General features: G+C 44.2%; 1 protein-coding gene across 3 annotated transcripts in view; it reads left to right on the forward strand.

The window, feature by feature from the left end:
* Window positions 1-19,424, forward strand: part of ST8SIA5 (ST8 alpha-N-acetyl-neuraminide alpha-2,8-sialyltransferase 5) — a 54,876-nt gene that overhangs the window by 25,207 nt on the left and 10,245 nt on the right. For 2 of the 3 annotated variants that reach the window (XM_086629536.1, XM_086629537.1), the window contains 3 exons: window positions 8,664-8,756; window positions 13,151-13,237; window positions 17,993-18,137. In XM_086629536.1, coding sequence (XP_086485662.1) covers window positions 8,664-8,756; window positions 13,151-13,237; window positions 17,993-18,137 — 325 coding nt within the window. The remainder of the gene's footprint in view (window positions 1-8,663; window positions 8,757-13,150; window positions 13,238-17,992; window positions 18,138-19,424) is intronic. The other variant, XM_086629538.1, reaches the window with a different exon arrangement.

Here is a 19,424-nt window from a genome sequence, read left to right on the forward strand (position 1 = left end):
GGAGAGACTGTGTGAGTTTTAGTTGCTGGATCAGCAACTAAACTAACTAATAGCCTTTAACCTCAGCTACATGAGTGTCCTGGGAAGCACGAGCACCTGTACAAGAACTCCAGCTCCTGAATTTTGTTTGATTACTCTGGTTCTTCTAGAAAGAAGACTAGCCTTGAACTAAAAATGCCATTTCTATCTTTAACTTCCAGGCACTGAATACCATTTTTCCTTGCTATACTGTATTGAAAAGCTTCCTGCCACTAGTAATTTCTTCCTGGTACAGTGTCTCCCTACTCAGTCACCATATGTTTAGATTAAACTTCTTACGCCTCTCATGATTTTTAGAACCCACATAATTTCTGCAGGTCCTTTTGTAACTCTCACCAGCATCTCGAACCCTCAAAGATGACATATCAGAACTGGATGCAGTAATTCAGGAGAGCTATTACCGCATACCGTATAGAAAGATGTATGACCATTTTCTCTTGCTTGTATTTTCACTTTTTTATGTGCTACATTTTGTTCCTAGCTACAACCACATACTGAAAGTTCATGGTCAGTTAGACATCTACTACATCTCGTAGCATTAGAGATGAAGATGGTAAAAGATTTAAACCAGTTAATGCCAGTGACATTGGCATCAGCAGGTGGTAGCCAGGAGGAATGCGAATATTCTTTTTTCATATTTGTTGTCCTCAAGGAGGAGGTAGTCCAATAGTTTCATCAACCTGTATAAGAGAAGACTATTGCTTCTCCAGCCTCCTCCTTTGAGCCCACAGCACCTTCTGTCTCAGTTCAGTCTTTCGAGTACCATCCTGTTCTGGACAAGTCAATGCAGGCTCTCAAATGGCAGAAACAACTCACGCAGCAATGTGATTTTTTGCATGACGGCCCTGGTGAAGTGTAAAGTAATCTAAGGGCATCAAACATTTCTTGCCAATTTTCAGAGCGAGAGGATCTCATTTAACATGAGTACGGCCACAAGTGGGTTTTTTTTGCAAGGTGTTGTATGAAAAGTCATTATGATTTCCATCAACTTCAGAGGCTGCTCTTGGTCATAATCGTATAGTCTAGACAGTGTCTATGACAGCAAAGTCCAAGGTCCCTCTTCCTGCCTCCTGTGGACTTTAGCCTGTCAATCACCCTCTACATCAGCTTCTTTATCTCCCAAACGGGAATCAAGCCTTCCAAATGGTGTCCAAGTAATCTTGGGAGAGTATGCCACGCAAAGTGGTAGGATGCACTCTTTGAAGGAAAAAAATCACTGTATGGATGCCAGGCCCTTAAACCTTTTGACCAAATCTTGTAGTTGATGTTATTGCACAGAAATATTAATAGAAGCAGAGGCTAGCAGGATTTACTACTGGGATCAGTGCTATTTAACATCTTTGTTGGTGACATGGACAGTGGGATCGAGTGCACCCTCAGCAAGTTTGCAGATGACACCAAGTTGTGTGGTGTGGTGGACACGCTGGAGGGAAGCGATGCCATCCAGAGGGACCTTGACAGGCTGGAGAGGTGGGCCTGTGAGAGCCTCATGAAGCTCAACAAGGCCAAATGCAAGACCTGCACGTAAGTCGGGGCAATGCCAAGCACAACTACAGGCTGGGGGGAGAATGGATTGAGAGCAGCCCTGAGGAGAAGGACTTGGGAGTGCTGGTGGATGAGAAGCTCAACATGAGCTGGCAATGTGTGCTGGCAGCCCAGAAAGCCAACCGTGTCCTGGGCTGCATCCAAAACAGTGTGGGCAGCAGGTCGAGGGAGGGGATTCTGCCCCTCTGCTCTGCTCTCGTGAGACCCCACCTGGAATACTGTGTTCAGCTCTGGAGTCCCCAGCACAAGAAGGACATGGAGCTACTGGATCAGGTCCAGAGGAGGCCACGAAGATGATCCGAGGGGTGGAGCACCTCTGCTCTGGAGACAGGCTGAGAGAGTTGGGCTGTTCAGCCTGGAGAGGAGAAGGCTCCGGGGTGATCTTATAGCAGCTTTCTGATACTTAAAGGGGGCCTACAGGAAAGCTGGAGAGGGACTTTTTACAAGGGTGTGTAGTGATAGGACAAGGGGCAATGGCTTTAAACTGAAAGAGGGGAGATTTAGATTAGAGATAAGGAAGAAATTTTTCACTCTGAGGGTGGTGAGGCACTGGACCAGGTTGCCCAGAGAAGTTGTGGATGCCTCATTCCTGGAAGCGTTCAAGGCCAGGTTGGATGAGGCTTTGAGCAACCTGGTGTAGTGGAGGGTGTCCCTGCCCATGGCAGGGGGGTTGGAACTGGATGATCTTTGAGATTCCTTCCAACCCAAACCATTCTATGATTCTCTTATTCTATGATTCGGTCACCCACTCACAATGGGCTCTCTGCTGAAGTCAACACCTCATTTGCTCTGCTCTCAATGAGTTTTCCAGAGCCCCTATAGCCATGATATGCTCCAACTCAGCAGTATCTTTGCTACAAGTGTCTGAAGATCCCATGCTGGCCTTGCCAGATGAACATCAGTCCCCATGTGCTTTGGGGAGTGTGCTCTGGCACACTTGCACGGTTCCTGAGTAGGGAGGGTAAGTCTAGACCTGAGGCTGGCCACGGATCTGCCCATACTGATGAGCGCAGGCACTGCTAATTGGACAGTTCTCTTAATAAGTATTTTGTAGAAGCCTGCAGGGCTTGGTTCATTTAGTCTCATTTCTTAGTCTCACTGGATAATGTGTATTTTTGGAAAGATCTTTGTTTTTCCTGCAGGGTAGGGGGAATCCTTCCTGCAGTACTCTGCTCTCTTGCAACATAAGTGTTGCAGCCTCACTGCGAACAGTGCAGAACTGGCACTGCAGAAACGAGCAAAATGGGAAGGCGGCTTGTGCAGGACAAAACAGTCTTATTTAAAAGTTGCCTGGCAATTACACTCAATTATGTTTGAAACCTTTGTTCAAGATATCAGAGAAATCAGTGCCTCAGTCCAAGTGTCACTTGAAGGCAGGATTGAAGTCTGAGGCTTTTTAATTCATGTAGCATGACGAAGAAAAGCTTACTTTTGATCAAAGCAGGAGCAACCCAACTGCAAATGATCAAAAACCTAAGAGTTAGCTGGTGTACTAGGAAACCAAATCTCTCTCTCACTAGCAAGCTCAGTAAGCTGCTCAGCTGGAAGTGAGGTTGCAATGAGAGACATGAAGGTTAGAAAAGAAGAAAGTCTCAGTCAAAAATGGAAAATTACAGAGTGAATAGCATCTCATTTCTGGGCTTTCAGCACTGAGAGCCATAAAAAAAGAGTCTTCTCTGGGGACTTGCAGCTTATGTGGTGTTCAGATACAGGATTTGATCCTGGAAAAATATAGATTTGAAAGCTACAGTTGACCTTCATGGACACAGAGCAGCGAGTCATGTGTAGTGCCTGGTACCCTGGGAAAATGCAATCCTGCGTGCAGCTGTGTGGTTTGTTGTGATTTGGTTGTAGTTGTGTTCCCTGTTGTAGAGAATCATGAATTCTTGTGTTGGTTTCCCTGTAGACTTGTGACCTTTGAGGTATAAAAGTTATTTTGATTTCAGCAGGGGAAGCGAAGACAATACAGGGAGAGGATGTTCTGGTGGTGACATACCAACTCTCTTTTACGGATATGAAACATGACTGTCATTCTTGTAAAGCTTTTCTGTAGCAAAAGGAGTAGCATAGTCAGGTGTGTCACTTGTCACTAATCAAGAGCATAAATCAAAATAAGCTGCACTACACCCTTGCTTCTCAGCTGGGTATCAGACTGAGGAAGATGATGGGGAGAACAGTTTCCATTTGTGCTAATTAAGCTTTCTGACAGGCAAATGTATCTTCGTTCACAGGGAACTACATGGTTTAGAGTGGGAGTTAATAGGCAGAAGCAGCACTCAGAGCCCAGGGAGTGGGTGAGACTGATGCTTCCTCTGGGAGAGCGCGGGGGGCTGGTCTCCAAACACTCACGGCAGGACCAGACCCTTCTGGGTTTGAAAGACATCCGTGGGGGCTGAGGGAAACCATATTCCTTGTGCTAGAGCCCGCTGTTGTGCAAAAGCTGCATCCTGGGAAAGTACAGCGTGAAACACTTCTGCAGGAAGATATTGGCCAGTGCTCCAGGGAGCTGCCTCTGCTAATTTGCCGTGGTGTCTGTAGCAGGAGGGGAATTGCTGTGAAGCAAATAAATAACATGAACACTCTTGGGAGAAAGATAAAAAAGACCTATATTTTTTTAATCTACTGACTAGATACTGTCTTGCAGATTTCTTAATGCTGTTGTAGCATCATTAATGTTTGCAACCTAAGTGCTACAGCATCAATAGCATTAACTGAGGAATCATAGAATCATAGAATGGTTAGAGTTGGAAGGGACCTCAAAGATTATCTAGTTCCAATCCCCTGCCATGGGCAGGGACACCCTCCACTACACCAGGTTGCCCAAAGCCTCATCCAACGTGGCCTTGAACACTTCCAGAGATGGGACAACACTTCCAGGGATGGGGCAGCACTTCCAGGGATGGGGCAGTGTCTAGCTGGTTGCTTCAGATGTGGTTCAGGGCTTATGAATGACAGCCCAGATGATGATTATTCAGCAGCTCAGGCAGGATGAGTTCGTTTGAATCGAGTTCACCCCACGGCCAGCAGCGTTTTCTCCCCACTCGGTGCAGAAGTGACACCTCTGCCTGTGTCCCCTGCCTTGGCTGCGGGAGGCACGGAGGTGTCCCGTCGGCAGCCTGTCATCTGGCCTGTTTCACAGGTCCTCCCTCTGCACTTTCATAAGGTGCCAAATGGTGGATTCACCACTCACAGTGACTCTGTTGGAAAAGCTGGAGCTATTGTGAGAATTAGTGACTTGCAGGACAGTTCTGTGCTTTTTGAAGCTGTAGGCTGCTGGAATAACTCTGCTACAAGTGCAATACTGCCTCATGGACTTCCTTTCAGATCCATAAGTGGTTTATTTCTTACCTAATCCTCTCCTCCTTACTCTTCTGCCTCTTTGATAACACATCCTTTTTCATTTCTGTTTTTGGTTTGTGGACTGGGTAAACAGGCAGTGATCAAGGGGAATCTCTGGGACTCAGGAAATTTCATCTCTGTTTCATAAAATGACATCTTTGTCTCCAGTGCCACGGGCTGAAGCCAGCTTTCCCCTGCTGTGGCATTCCCATGTGATAGCATGTGCTGTTTGACATCTGAGCTGCAGTTCTCTAACTTAGCAGAAGAGCCAGAAGTGCACAGGAAAGATAAAAACACATGTTAATCTAGATTTTCGTCATTCTTACCTGTCCTGAGGCACATACAAGGTCCTGAAATCCAGTGTTAGGTGAAAGCCAAGGATGAGGCCGATAGCCACTGCTATCCTCCTTACGCCCAAAGAGGCAGGAGTGGTGTGTAACGTGCTGTGTCATGGGCATGCATACCTACCTCTAGCTATTGTGTAGGACATGCTCGTTCGGGGTCCCAGTCTTGTCTGACTCAAAGAATCAAGTTAAAGAATGGATACCACAAAATACAATAAGAAAAATTAATATTGCAGGAGGATGAAAAAATTGTCTGGACTGGTAGTCAGAGGGGACCCCTTCACTGGTATAAAGTGCTGTGACCAGCAAGAAGTCCTATGGTGTTGGATCCACAGAGAGACATTTCAGTTTAGTTTTGGAAATTTATCTGGAGCACACCCGCAAAGGGCTTTGGCCTGGTGCAGCCAGGTAGGCTCTTAATCCAATTTCAGTTGGAGCAGCTTTCAAAATACACAAGTCACTCAGCTCCAGCTCAACAAGCCAAGCACGCAGGAGATGTGCCAGTGCAAGGGATTTCAGCTACTCTTTAGTAAAGACTGAATGTCAAGGTGAATGGGTTGACAGGAGAACCCAAGACTTTTGGTGAGAGACCAGGTGAAGATTCATGTTACATGACTTTATCTCCCTTCTGGAGGCTGAGGAAATCTTTTCCCAGATTTGTCATTGATTATGGAGCACTTTAAATACATATTTTCCTCTGCAAAACTTATAAAAAGATATTTGTTGCCTTGAAGACTATGCAAACACATTTCCAAATAATACATTTGTTAAAGATTGCTGAGCTATAGGTTTTTTCCTACAGTAATCAGTTTACAACTTTATTAGGAATTTGTTACATTCTCCTGCCACCTTCTAGGCATGGCCTTCTTCCTTTCAGTCTCAAGGTTTGTGCCTTTCCCTGAATCACAGAAGTGATTGGTTTGGGATTTGGGAAAGTGGGGGTGGTGAAATCCTCAGGGAGAGACGAAGGAGTCGCATCCTAAAGCAGCATTTGACAGGATAAAAATGTTCCCAGTTGGCAGCAGATTGCTTTGGGAAGCTCTCGATCTTTTTCCAGTTACATACGATATTCCCTTTCTCCCTTCTGTAGGTTTGCCTCTTCCCCGCTTTATCAGATTGATTTCTGAATGTGCTTACAAGGCAAAATTCAGAAGCTTTGTTTTTAGATGCCTCTGGCTTTTGGAGGCCCTGTTGGAGATACCCGGAGATGTTACTTTCTGGACACTTTCCATTCCTACAGTTGCCCTGGGAGGAGTGAATGCTTAGCACTTCTCTGGAACAGAACAGTTTTGGATCCCCCAAAATTCTGATATTAACTTTAAACATGAACTACTAAGGAAACTAGCAAGGCTTTCCTACTTAAGGATTTTATAGTCAGACCTGAACAGACATTCAGGTCAAGCATGAATTTTGATGTTATTTTAAAATAACACAAAACCAAAATATTACATTTCCTATGATGGTTTAAAGAAAACTCTTCCAGGAATCTTGTGTTTTTCTTTCATATTGAAAATTCAAAAGAGAGTTTGGAGTTACAGCCTCATGAATTCTGAGATTTTCAAGCATCCATCAAAATAACTTGCCTAGCCTTGGTCATAATACCAATGACCAATGTTCCTCCAGGTCATCTCCTCGTATTTCTTTATTATTCTCATAACTGCTGTATGGGTATGCGAAGTTCTTAGGCATTAGGTTTTAATACAGACTTCTGATGGTAAATGGTGAAACTGATACAGAGCTTGGTTTAAACCCTAAATCATAGAATCATAGAATAGAATCATAGAATGGTTTGGGTTGGAAGGGACCTCAAAGACCATCTTGTTCCAACCCCCCTGCCATGGGCAGGGACACCCTCCACTACACCAGGTTGCCCAAAGCCTCATGCAACCTGGCCTTGAACACTTCCAGGAATGGGGCATCCACAGCTTCTCTGGGCAACCTGTTCCAGTGCCTCACCACCCTCAGAGTGAAAAATGTCTTCCTTATCTCTAATCTAAATCTGCCCTCTTTCAGTTTAAAGCCATTGCCCCTTGTCCTGTCACTACACGCCCTTGTAAAAAGTCCCTCTCCAGCTTTTCTGTAGGCCCCCTTTAAGTACTGGAAAGCTGCTATAAGATCACCCCGGAGCCTTCTCTTCTTCAGGCTGAACAGCCCCAACTCTCTCAGCCTGTCTCCATAGCAGAGGTGCTCCAGCCCTCGGATCATCTTCGTGGCCTCCTCTGGACCCGCTCCAGCAGCTCCACGTCCTTCTTGTGTTGGGGACCCCAGAGCTGAACACAGTATTCCAGGTGGGATCTCAGGAGAGCAGAGCAGAGGGGCAGAATCCCCTCCCTCGCCCTGCTGCCCACGCTGCTTTGGATGCAGCCCAGGACACGGTTGGCCTTCTGGGCTGCCAGTGCACATTGCCGGCTCATGTTGAGCTTCTCACCCACCAGCACTCCCAAGTCCTTTTCCTCAGAGCTGCTCTCAATCCATTCTCCGCCCAGCCTGTATTTGTGCTTGGAATTTCTCTGACCCACGTGCAGGACCTTGCACTTGGCCTTGTTGAACTTCACGAGGTTCTCACAGGCCCACCTCTCCAGCCTGTCAAGGTCCCTCTGGATGGCAAAAATCCTTTTTGTCATTTCGATATAGTCTCATCAAATTCACTGGACAGCCTGGGCTTTCTCTGGCCCCTAAACATGAGTAGCTACCATTGTGTTTTGTTTTCCCTTCTCTCCAGTCTGGTGGCTAAGGTGGAGGAATTTAACCAAAAAAGTAAATATTTATGTCTATGTTTTAATTAAGAATTGTACTGTCACTTGTGCTGTGTCTATGCATTCAAATCCTTTTGTTGTCAAAACTATCTCAATTTTTTTTTGAGAAAAAAAAATCTCAACTTCCCTTCTCCAAATATACCAAAAGAGTAAATCCCGACAAAAGGCTCAATTGCATAGAGTTATGCAACAGTGACCTCCACAGACAAGATACAACCTCCAGCCCTTCACTTTCCCCCTAAGGGCAAAATTTGAGGAACTGATTTTTACACTCTCAGCATATTCAGACACCCAAAGGATGGGAACAAAGTTCCTTTTGTGATCAATGCTTCTTCCCTGACTTTCAGTGGCAGCTGCCGTGTGCTGACTGCTGGAAAAGGTAGCTGGTCCTTGTTGGTGCCTTCAAGACAGATGTCCAACTCCTGTAGATATGGACAACCTGGACATGAGTGGCTGTTCTACAATCAGCAATGACATCCATGTTTTCCTGGAAAGCAATAACCTGCCTATGAACCAGATAGTGTAGTCTCAAGTTAGGCAGAAATGATAAATGAGAACTTTAAGCAAATTTCTATTGATGTGTAAGACAAGTATTCCAGTCTAAGGCTTCCTTATAATCTTTCTTCTTGTCCTTCTTCAGGTATTTTGAGTTTTATGAAGGGCCTTTGGAATACAACTCTACCAAATGCCTGGAATTGCGGCAGGACATCATTGAGGTGAAGGTTTTGTCTATGTAAGTATGAATGAATGTCTGCTAAAAGGTTAACTTTTCAGGCAGGATGAAGGTGATGACTTACAATAAGATTATCGAAGATGCAAGGCTTGAGAGATCACATCAGTAGGGATCTCATCAGGGATTCCTGAGGTTCTTTTATATGTGCAAGTAGTCACATTTGAATTTGATCTGAGGTCCATTTGAAAAAAAATGGAGGAATTTCACATACATTTAGGCATTTTGCTCAGGTCCAGTGTCACTGTTTGGGATGAAATACAGTGTAATATTATTTGTAATATTCTATTGCAAGTCCTCTACTGAGGGCAACTGAAGAGTAAGAACAGCCAGACTGACTCGTAGCAAGTGTCCATCTCTAGCCTACGGCTCTGTCATTGTCAGTGGCCAGCAGTGAGGGCTAAGAAATGAAGCAAAAATGTTAGCCCTTCCTGATAACAAATACTGGCATGGGGACTTGCTGAGTGCTAGGCGGTGACTAGACTACAGTAGTCGGAGTGGACAATAAACCTCTCTGTTAATTTGTTCAGATCGTTTCTGAGCCCATTTATACTTTTGATCTCCACAATTTCCTGCAGCAGTGAGTTTCACAAGTCAGTAACACTCACTAAACAGTAGGAAAATGTGATTGTGAGAAATAATAAAATGTCTGTGTTTTGTCTTTTGTCGTCCTATATGTGCATCGGAGAACTAATGAGTTGAGTGAAATGCATCCATGAAGCCACAGAGATGGAATCAGGCAAAAAAGTGAGGTTGCCAATGGAGCTTATTGGACAGAGCAATTCAGAGTATTTTTGTGTTGCCCTTTTTCATATTCATTATTGCACTGAATTTAGGTGCTTAGATTATACCTAATCCCTTACTATATCTAATCCCAGTGGTTTAGTAGTCTTATGAACAGTCCACAAGGTTTATTAAGGTCTGTAAAGTGCACGAGGAATCTAAATGGAAAGTGCAGCTATACAAGTGCGTAGCATTAAGCAATCAAGGCTGCAGCAAATACAATTTGTTGCTCCAGGTCTGCATGAGTATTGAGCATGACTTGTGCACAGAAAAATGAAGGTTGTGTCCTTTTCTTCTGTGTTTGGTACTGGATGAAGGATACACGAGTAACAACTTCACACTGCTTGCTGACTTGCAGTGCTTGAAAACAAAAAGAAAGGGTGAGAATGTGGCACTTGTGCCAATGTTCTGCTGAAGATGGAGAGTTTTGAGTTGCTTTTCTGCTTGCTTATCAGATGGTACAGAGAATTACTTGTTTTTCTTGATGTTATCCAATGGCATATAGAAGGTAGTGGACTCCTACTCAGCTGGATAGAGTTAGCCTTACTTTTATGATAGATGCCATTTGACATTAAGCTGTTTCGCCATGCTGGGCTCTTCCGATGTGCTTGCTTCTAATGTGCTACGTTTCCTAAGTCAGCCCTTACCGTAATGGAAGATTTCCAAGTTAGTGTACTCTGGTGGGCCACAGAACGTACAATATAACCTAATTCCTTCCTGTAACTTTCACAGCCTGGGAAATCCTAAGTTCTACTCACTTTAAATATATAATCATCTTAAAAGTCTTTGCTTTATTCAAATAGTCAAAGTCCTCAAGTCTGAAGAGAACGCATTAAGACCTATCAGTCTTGAAGAAGTCTCAGACTTCAAAATTCCCTAACCAGACTATGACATTGCTCCCTAGCTCTAGGTACTTGCAAGGCTTTCTTTATCTCTGTTGTCCAAATCACAGAATCATAGAATCATAGAATGGCATAGGCTGGAAGGGACCTCAGAGATCATCTAATCCAACCTCCCTGTCATGGGCAGCGACGCCTCTCAACTAGATCAGGCTACTCAAGGCTCCATCCAACCTGGCCTTGAGCACCTCCAGGGAGGGGGCATCCACAACTTCTCTGGGCAATCTATTCCAAAGTCTCACCACCCTCGTACTGAAGAATTTCTTCCTAAGATCTAATCTAAATCTGTTCTCCTTCAACTTAAATCCATTTCCCCTTGTGCTATCAGTGGACACTCTTGTAAAAAGTCCCTCCCCAGCCTTCCTGTAGGTTCCCTTCAGGTATTGGAAGGCAGCTATTAGGTCCCCGCAAAGTCTTCTCTTTTCAAGGCTGAACAATCCCAGCTCCCACAACCTGTCCTCGTAGCAGAGGTGCTCCAGCCCCTGGATCATCTTTGTGGCCCTCCTCTGAACATGCTCCAACAAATCTATGTCTCTCTTATGGTGGGGACACCAGAACTGGACGTAGTGTTCAAGGTGGGGTCTCACAAGAGCAGAGTAGAGGGAGAGAATAATCTCTCTTGACCTGCTGACCACGCTTCTCTTGATACATCCCAGGATGCGGTCGGCCTTCTGGGCCGCATGAGCGCACTGCCGGCTCATGTTGAGCTTCTCATCTATAAACACCCCCAAATCCTTCTCTTCAGGGCTACTGTCAACCCACTCTGTGCCCAGTTTGTATTTGTGCCTAGCATTGGCCCGACCCAGGTGAAGGACCTTGCATTTTGACTTGTTGAAACTCATGCAGTTTGCACTGGCCCAATTCTCAAGCCTATCAAGGTCCCTCTGTATGGCCTCTCTTCCCTCAAGTGGGTCCACAGCACCACACAACTTGGTGTCATCGGCAAACTTACTGAGGGTGCACTCAGTGCCGTCATCCATGTCGCTGACAAAGATGTTGAACAGCACTGGACCCAGAACCGACCCCTGAGGGACACCACTTGACACTGGTCTCCATGTAGACATCGCACCATTGACCACAACTCTTTGAGTGCGACCATCCAGCCAGTTCTTTATCCACCAAGTGGTCCATCTGTCAAATCTGTGTCTCTCCATTTTAGAGACAAGGATGTCATGTGGGACAGTGTCAAAGGCCTTGCACAAGTCCAGGAAAACGACATCTGTTGCTTTACCCACATCAACCAGCGCTGTAGCTTTGTCATAGAAGGCCACTAAATTAGTCAGGCACGACTTGCCCCTAGTGAAGCCATGCTGGCTGTCACCAACCACTTGGTTATTTTTTATGTGCCTTAGTACAGCTGCCAGGAGAATCTGTTCCATGATTTAACCTGGCACAGAGGTAAGTCTGACTGGTCTGTAGTTTCCCGGGTTGTCCTTGGTCCCTTTTTTAAAGATGGGTGTTATGTTTGCCCTTTTCCAATCTGTAGGAACCTCACCAGACTGCCAGGACCTCTCAAATGTGATGGCTAGTGGCCTGGCAACTTCAGCCGCCAGTTCCTTCAGGACCTGTGGATGTATCTCATCAGATTCCATGGACTTGTTCACCTTCAGGTTCTCTAGGTGTTCCCGGACCTGATCTACTCCTACCCTGGATGGTTCTTCACTCTCCCAGACCCAGCCAGCATCCTCTGTGATTTGGGTGGTGTGGTTCGAGTGGTTGCCAGTGAAGGCTGAGGCAAAAAAGTTGTTGAATATTTCAGCCTTCTCCACATCCTCAGCAACCAGCTCACCTGTATCCTTCTGGAGAGGCCCCACACTCTCTCTCATTTTTCTTTTTTCTCTCACATACCTATAAAATCCTTTTCTGTTATTTCTAATATTGCTGGCCAGATTTGACTCTGTCAGGGCCTTTGCTTTTCTAACCTGGTCTCTGAGTACATGAGCAACTTGCTTGTACTCATCCCAGGTTACCAGTCCCTGCTTCCATGCTTCCATGCAAATACAGAAGAATATGTATGAACTCTAAGGCAGAAGTGGTTGGAATTGATATCACCAAAAATGTGTCATCCTGTATCAGCCTAGTAGAAATAGCAATATCGTTTTTTGATATAACTAAAAGTATATTTATTACAGAGGGAGAGATCCTTATATAAAGAGCTTTTCATGTCCTCTGACCATCACAGACGCTTATCCCTACACGTGTGCTTTTGCGGTTTATAAATGGATTTACCAACAGTGCTGTTCTGTGGGTCTCATGAATTCAGATAACTTCTCCAAAATGTAATGGTAACTGGCTGAATTATCTAAAGTATCCTCTTCTCCAGTACCCACTCTGCTAGGCTCTTCTGCTAGGTGTAACTTTTTCCCAAAAGACACTCATTAGCTTCCCAGCAGAGTCTGAACAGACTTTGGTACAGCAGATGCTTCTTACTTGATATTGCATTTTTTTTTTATCCTGAAGAAGTGGAGAATGCCTATCAGGGAATAGAAGTCAGTCCCAAACATCTGAAGAGTTCCATCAGTACCTGTGTATACATGGCTTAGAGTTGCTGTGTCTGAGCAGCAGAAGAAATAAAAATGATAAATTTCGCACTGGATAGACCGACTGATTTGCCCTATGAAAAGCCTACTGCGTGGTACCTTGCCTACAGCTGTTTTAGGAAAAGGAGCCCTTGTAATAAAGTGTATTTTTATTTTCTTTCTTTTTGTCTTTCAGGGTAAAACAAACCGAATTGTTTGACAGATGGAAGAGCCTACAGATGTGCAAATGGGAGATGAACGTCACAGAAGCTAATTTATTCAAGTAAGAATGGTCCACATTAATGAGGCTGAGTAAGATTTGCTTTAGTATGAATTCAGCTTCCTGTAGAGAGATCAAACCTTCCTATGGATAGCAAGAGTAAGCATTATAACACTGTTACTGTTGGAGTACCGTCTTTTTGAATAAATATATTGTTTTCTCTACTTTAAAAAAATCAACGGTACGAGTGACAGAGAGCTCTTCTGGTGTGTGGGACAGTCTTCCCAGAAATGGCAGGAAATTTAGTATGGGAAAGATGTTTCCAGGTATGATTCGGGCAGAAGTGAGGATGGAGTGTAAAGTTAATGGCTGCACCTGATACATCAACCTAACTGTCTGGTGGGGTAAAATGGTAATATCATTGGTGATACTGCAAATTTGGCCTACAAAATACCCAAACTGGATTTTTTCTGTGGTGTATAAGATACTGTCAGACCTTGTTTATCCCTTCCTTTTTTTTTAATGGCTTCTCAGCTATTACTCCCGAACTATCTAGATATTTTTTTCTGGTCTTCAGAGGCCTCTGCAGTTTGTTTCTGTAGTACTTGGTCTTTCTTCATGTGACTTCCTCTTTGCAGAAGGTTGTCCATGGTCCTTTCAAGATACAACTTTTGAAATTGGTCTTGTGAAGAAAATAGTAGAATGAAGACAAGACAGTACTGAATGTTGTATACTGGTGTATTCAAAGGCCATATCTGAGTAGGTCTAGACAAACCACATTATTTCAGAGTAAGTGGAATATAGACTGATTCAGCCTGTAAGTCACCGGCATGATTCAGAGCTGTTGCTCTGAATAAGACCTCACAACTTTCTCCCAAATTCTCTTGCATGGTTCCAGGAAATAGCTGTCACGAGTTAATGAGAGAATGTGAGAATGCATGTGCTGAGTTAGTCATTAACATCTTTAAAAATAACTAATTGTTAGTCCCAGGCTCACAGGAGTTTTTCCACCATGAGCTCCACATATAAGGGTTTTTTTTTGAGTTTTTTTAGTTTTTTGTTTTTTTTTTTTCTGGAAATTGCTTGATGGGCAATTGTAATAGTCCATTTTGAAGACAAGAGCCATTCAGGATTAACACCTACTGTCTTAAAGACTGCTTGGAGTAAGAGAATTAATGATTGTGCCCAGAGCGCGTGGAGCATGTTAGAGTGTGGAGACCAGCTCAGAGGTGAGAGCAACGAGAAAGGACTACATGAAGACCACCAGGAGGACCATCACTGTCTCTCAGGCCATCAAGACCAGCACGTTAAGCAAAGAACCCCTCTCCATCCCAGGCAGTGCTTTGAAAGAAAGAAGAGGTGAAAGACTCCTGTCACTGGCTGTACCTGCCTGACTGAGAGATCACTAAGGAAATTCCCACTGGCACCTATATGTAACCTCACCTCTGTTAGCTGGTTCCAGGAACAACAATCATGCTAGTAATGAAAAAAAAACAGAAGTTCAAAGTCAGTTTCGTTTTTTTCTTACGGGACAAAGACTTCAGTGTGTGAATGTGTGGGGAAACTGTAGTGCCTTAAAAACATACCAGTCTCTGAGTTTGGAGGTGGACTAGTAGGAGGTTAAAAGAAGGTGGTCTAACAACACTGAACTGTGGGCTTTTGAATTTTGCCAGTTCTGGACCATCAGGTGAGATGGGGAGAATCCAGCAAAAATTAAATGGCAGCTGCCTAAAGGGCAGAGAGGGAGTAAGCACAAAAATCACACTAGCTTTTTTATCTGGAGAGTAAAGAAAACAATTTCCTTGACAATCGTCCTCCATCAGATATCAGACATTTATATTAAGGAACCAATTTCTGGAAAACCAATTGGACATTAAAGATCAACATCTTTTTCAATTCCTCAACGCAGAACTAATGAAGAGGGTTTTTTGTATCTCAAATATCACAATTCGATCCCACTACCTGGGAAGTAATTATTAGTGCTGATCGAAGCCCTACCTGCTTGTAATTATTTAATTATTTCGTTATTAGAAATTATTCATTGACTTATTGAGTCTCAATTGCTGCCTTGATCTAATAATCACATTGTGTCATTCTGCTTGAGTCAAGGATATAATAGCAATTGGACATCACGGAAATGTTTGCATAATTCTGTATTTGCTTTCTGGTGCTTGTAATAAAACCCGTAAAGAAGACTGGCTTATTCTTCCAACTCGTAATGAGGCCACATACCCCAGAGGCAAGGTATTTAATTTAGGTTATTTGAAAGCCATTTGGCTTCATCCTCAGGTTTGTGCATTCGCCATGATGTGTATTTTTCATTAAAAGTATGAGATGCATTGACTGAGAAACAAACCGGCTCTGGAGTAAGTTGCAAGCAGTGACACTGGAAGGAGCAAATGCATCCAGTCGATTAATATGTGGCTCCATGGCTGGTGTCATCGCCACAATTTTGGCTTCTTTGACAATGGCATGGGCCACATGGCACCAGGCCTACTGGTACCAGATGGGACTTGTCTTTCTCAGAGGGGAACAAGGGTCTTAGTGCAAGAGCTAGCAGGGCTCATTGACAGGGCTTTAAACTAGACTCAAAGGGGGAGGGGGATAACATCAAGATTGATAAAGATACGCTGGAAGTAACTGAAGAACAGAATAAAGGAATTCCAGCTGCTCCAGCCAGGAAGTCAGATCCATCTAGGGCCCAACTTAAATGCCTCTACGCTAATGCACGCAGCATGGGGAATAAGCAAGGGGAGTTAGAATTGTGTGCCTGCCTGTTGGAATATGATCTTATTGGCATCACGGAGACGTGGTGGGATGAATCTATGACTGGAGTGTCAGAATAGAAGGATACAAGATCTTTAGGAAGGATAGGCAGGGGAGAAGAGGAGCAGGGGTTGCCCTCTATGTCAAAGACCAGCTGGAGTCCATGGAGCTGCACCTGGGGATGGATGAGGAACTAACTGAGAGCTTATGGGTCAGGATTAAAGGGAGAGCAGGGACAGGGGACATAGTAGTAGGGGTCTGCTACAGACCACCTGACCAGGAGGACCAAGTGGATGAGGCCCTCTACAGACAGATAGGAGCTGCCTCACGTTCACAAGCCTTGGTCCTCATGGGGGACTTCAGTCACCCCAATAACTGTTGGAGGGGTAACACAGCAGGGCATAGGCAATCCAGGAGGATCCTGGAATGCATGGGTGATAACTTCCTTCTCCAAGTGGTAGAGGAATCAACGAGGAGAGGTGCTTTGCTGGACCTTGTTCTCACCAACAAGGACGGGCTGGTGGGGAACATGACCCTCAAGGACAGCCTTGGCTGCAGTGATCATGAGATGGTGGAGTACAAGATTCTTAGGGAAGCAAGGAGGGTGCACAGTAAGCTCACTACCCTGGATTTCAGGAGAGCAGAATTCGGCCTCTTCAAGGATCTCCTTGGTAGAGTACAATGGGATGAAGCCCTGTAGGGAAGAGGGGCCCAAGAAAGCTGGTTAATATTCAAGGATCACCTCCTCCGAGCTCAGGAGCGGTGCATCCCAACAAAGAGAAAGTCAGGTAGGAACACCAGGAGGCCCGCATGGATGAACAAGGAGCTCCTGGACCAACTCGGGTGCAAAAAGATGGCCTGTAGAGGGTGGAAGCAAGGACAGGTAGCCTGGGAAGAATACAGAGAAATTAGGGGCAATGGCTTTAGACTGAACGAGGGTAGATTTAGCTTAGATATAAGGAGGAAATTCTTCCCTCAGAGGGTGGTGAGGCACTGGAACAGGTTGCCCAGAGAAGTCATGGATGCCCCATCCCTGGAAATGTTCAAGGCCAGGTTGAATGGGGCTTTGAGCAACCTGGTGTAGTGGCAGGTGTCCCTGCCCATGGCAGGGGGTTTGGAACTAGATGATCTTTGAGGTCCCTTCCAACCTAAACCATTCCATGATTCTATGATTCTAAGAGCAAGCTGAAGACAGGGCTTTCAACTCCACCAGTAAACGGACAAAAGCATTCAGGGAAAGATGGGAGCTAAGAAATGGACCCCTATTTTCCTATTTAAATTTCATGTCAGAGCTGAATAGGTTGTCTGTCATGCTAAGAATCCTACTTTTGAGATTTCAAAACAGTTCTTGTTTACATTGGAATACTTGCCATTTTTTCCCAGTGACAAGGAAAGTTTTTGCCATTTGTCTGAGATTTTGGAGTTGTATCCATGACTAGTCTGCCTGGCACCCATCTGTTGGGCCCACATCATCTCCCTGGTGCACATATGCAAGGTCAAAGTCAAAACTTCAACCTTTAAAAGCTTTTTTGTAATCGACATGTGTCATGGTCCACAGTAGTCTGGTAAGTCTTGAGGTATTCCTGAGATTAAATCCCTGCCCTGCCAAGCCTCCACATCCTCAGATGAATACTTTAACCACTGCATTTCCTGTCCAGTGATGAGAAAATGATTTACAAAACGTGGAAGACCTCTAAAGCAGAGAGAGAGTGATTAATTAGGGCGATTTTCCCAGGATATGGTGGGCAGAAGCTCAGCTTTGGGGTCTGGAGCAGGACAGATTTTGCACATGTGTTTCCTGCTGCCTAGAAGAGACAGGTACAGGGATCTCATTTCTTCTATTTTTTTTAATCATATGTTCCTCAATCAAGTAAAATTTCACTGAATCTGAAATTTTCTAAAGGAAAATCCAACAAACCACTGTTTTACCCCTCCTACAGCTGATAAGTCTCTTTTTGCTGAAAAAATGCCTTGTTAGGAGTAATAGTAATTGCAAATGCTAAAGCATGTGATCAGCTCCTGGATCTTATTTCTCTCTTTTTCATTTTACAGATCTACTTTGTCAAGGTGTTGCAATGCCCCTGCCTTTCTGTTCACCACTCAGAAAAATACACCCTTGGGAACTAAACTGAAATATGAAGTGGATACTAGTGGAATCTTCCATATCAACCAAGAAATCTTCAAGATGTTTCCAAAGGTGCCTCATGCCTCTGTTAATTTGCAGAATCAACTTCACTCTGTTTGCTGCATTAGATGCTATCCTATAGCCAAGCATTTAGCATTTGGCTGTTACACAGTTCGACAAACATCATTGCTTATACTTTTAAAATGTTTATTTTTGATATGACATTTCAGCTGATTATCCTATTCTCTAGTGGTCACCTACTCTAGCATGCTATATATATCAGAATATTACTGATCTAGCAGAAAAGGGGCTAATGAAATAACTTAAGCAAGCTGAATAAAAGAGGCACTTACTGATCAGAACTTTTTGAAGTACAATATTCACATACAATAAATACAACATTTGGGTTAGGTCTGCTTTTTTTTGAGCGTGACTATTTTATAATTCCTATTCACAATGACTGACTATTTTTATACTTATTTCTGTGTGCAGATTATCTGTCAACAGGCTGCACAATTTTAAAATATATTAATCACGATAATTATTCAAAAACTTTTCAGCAAATAATCCTTGACTGGAGGGTCATTCAAAGTTATAACCATGGGTAGTTCCCATCGCACATGGTGGCTGACCTGCAGAAGTGGGCTTATGTGCCTACTGATTTATCTTGGAGCACACCTCGTGAATTTAAAATTACATATTTGGAGGAGATAACTGAAATGTATCCCTTTCAGAAATTCAGAAAATATTCAAGTTAGGTACTTGGGTTTCTGTCGTTAAATTTGTCCTTCAAAGTCTAACTACTTTTAATCTGTTTGCTTCTCTGAGCACTACTAAGGTAGTAGGTAGTGGTGTTACCTGAATGTGCACATGGGGAACTGGGGCAGAACAGGGGAAAGGCTCAGAACCAGGAAAACACTTTGGCATGTGGAGATGTGCAAAGAATGGATACATGTAAGTCCAGGAGTATTGTCCTCAAAACCCTGCCTGAATACACAGACTAGACACCCACGCTTTTGGTAGGTGTGTTCTATAACTGCTGTTGTATTTGTCTAGGCATGCCTTGAGGATGCTTTGCAGGCTCTGTCCCATGCCAAAGTGCTTTTGGGATTCACTGGGCAGCACCTGGGTGGCCAAAGCCACCCTCTGCCTAGGAGCAGGGCTGCAGCATGGCAGATGTAGGAGATAAAGGGCTGAAAGCATGGAAGCAAGACTGAAAGGGCAAGAGCCTTGTGCTGAGTGCCAAGACCTGGCTTCTGATCTCCCCGAAAGGGACTGCCAAGGCATTTTGTGTTAAGAAATCACCGCACAAAGCACAGACAACTCTATAATGTCTTTCTGTTAGACAGCTGCTGCTTT

This window comes from Tauraco erythrolophus, chromosome Z (assembly GCF_009769465.1).
Source record: "Tauraco erythrolophus isolate bTauEry1 chromosome Z, bTauEry1.pri, whole genome shotgun sequence".
NCBI lineage: Eukaryota > Metazoa > Chordata > Aves > Musophagiformes > Musophagidae > Tauraco > Tauraco erythrolophus.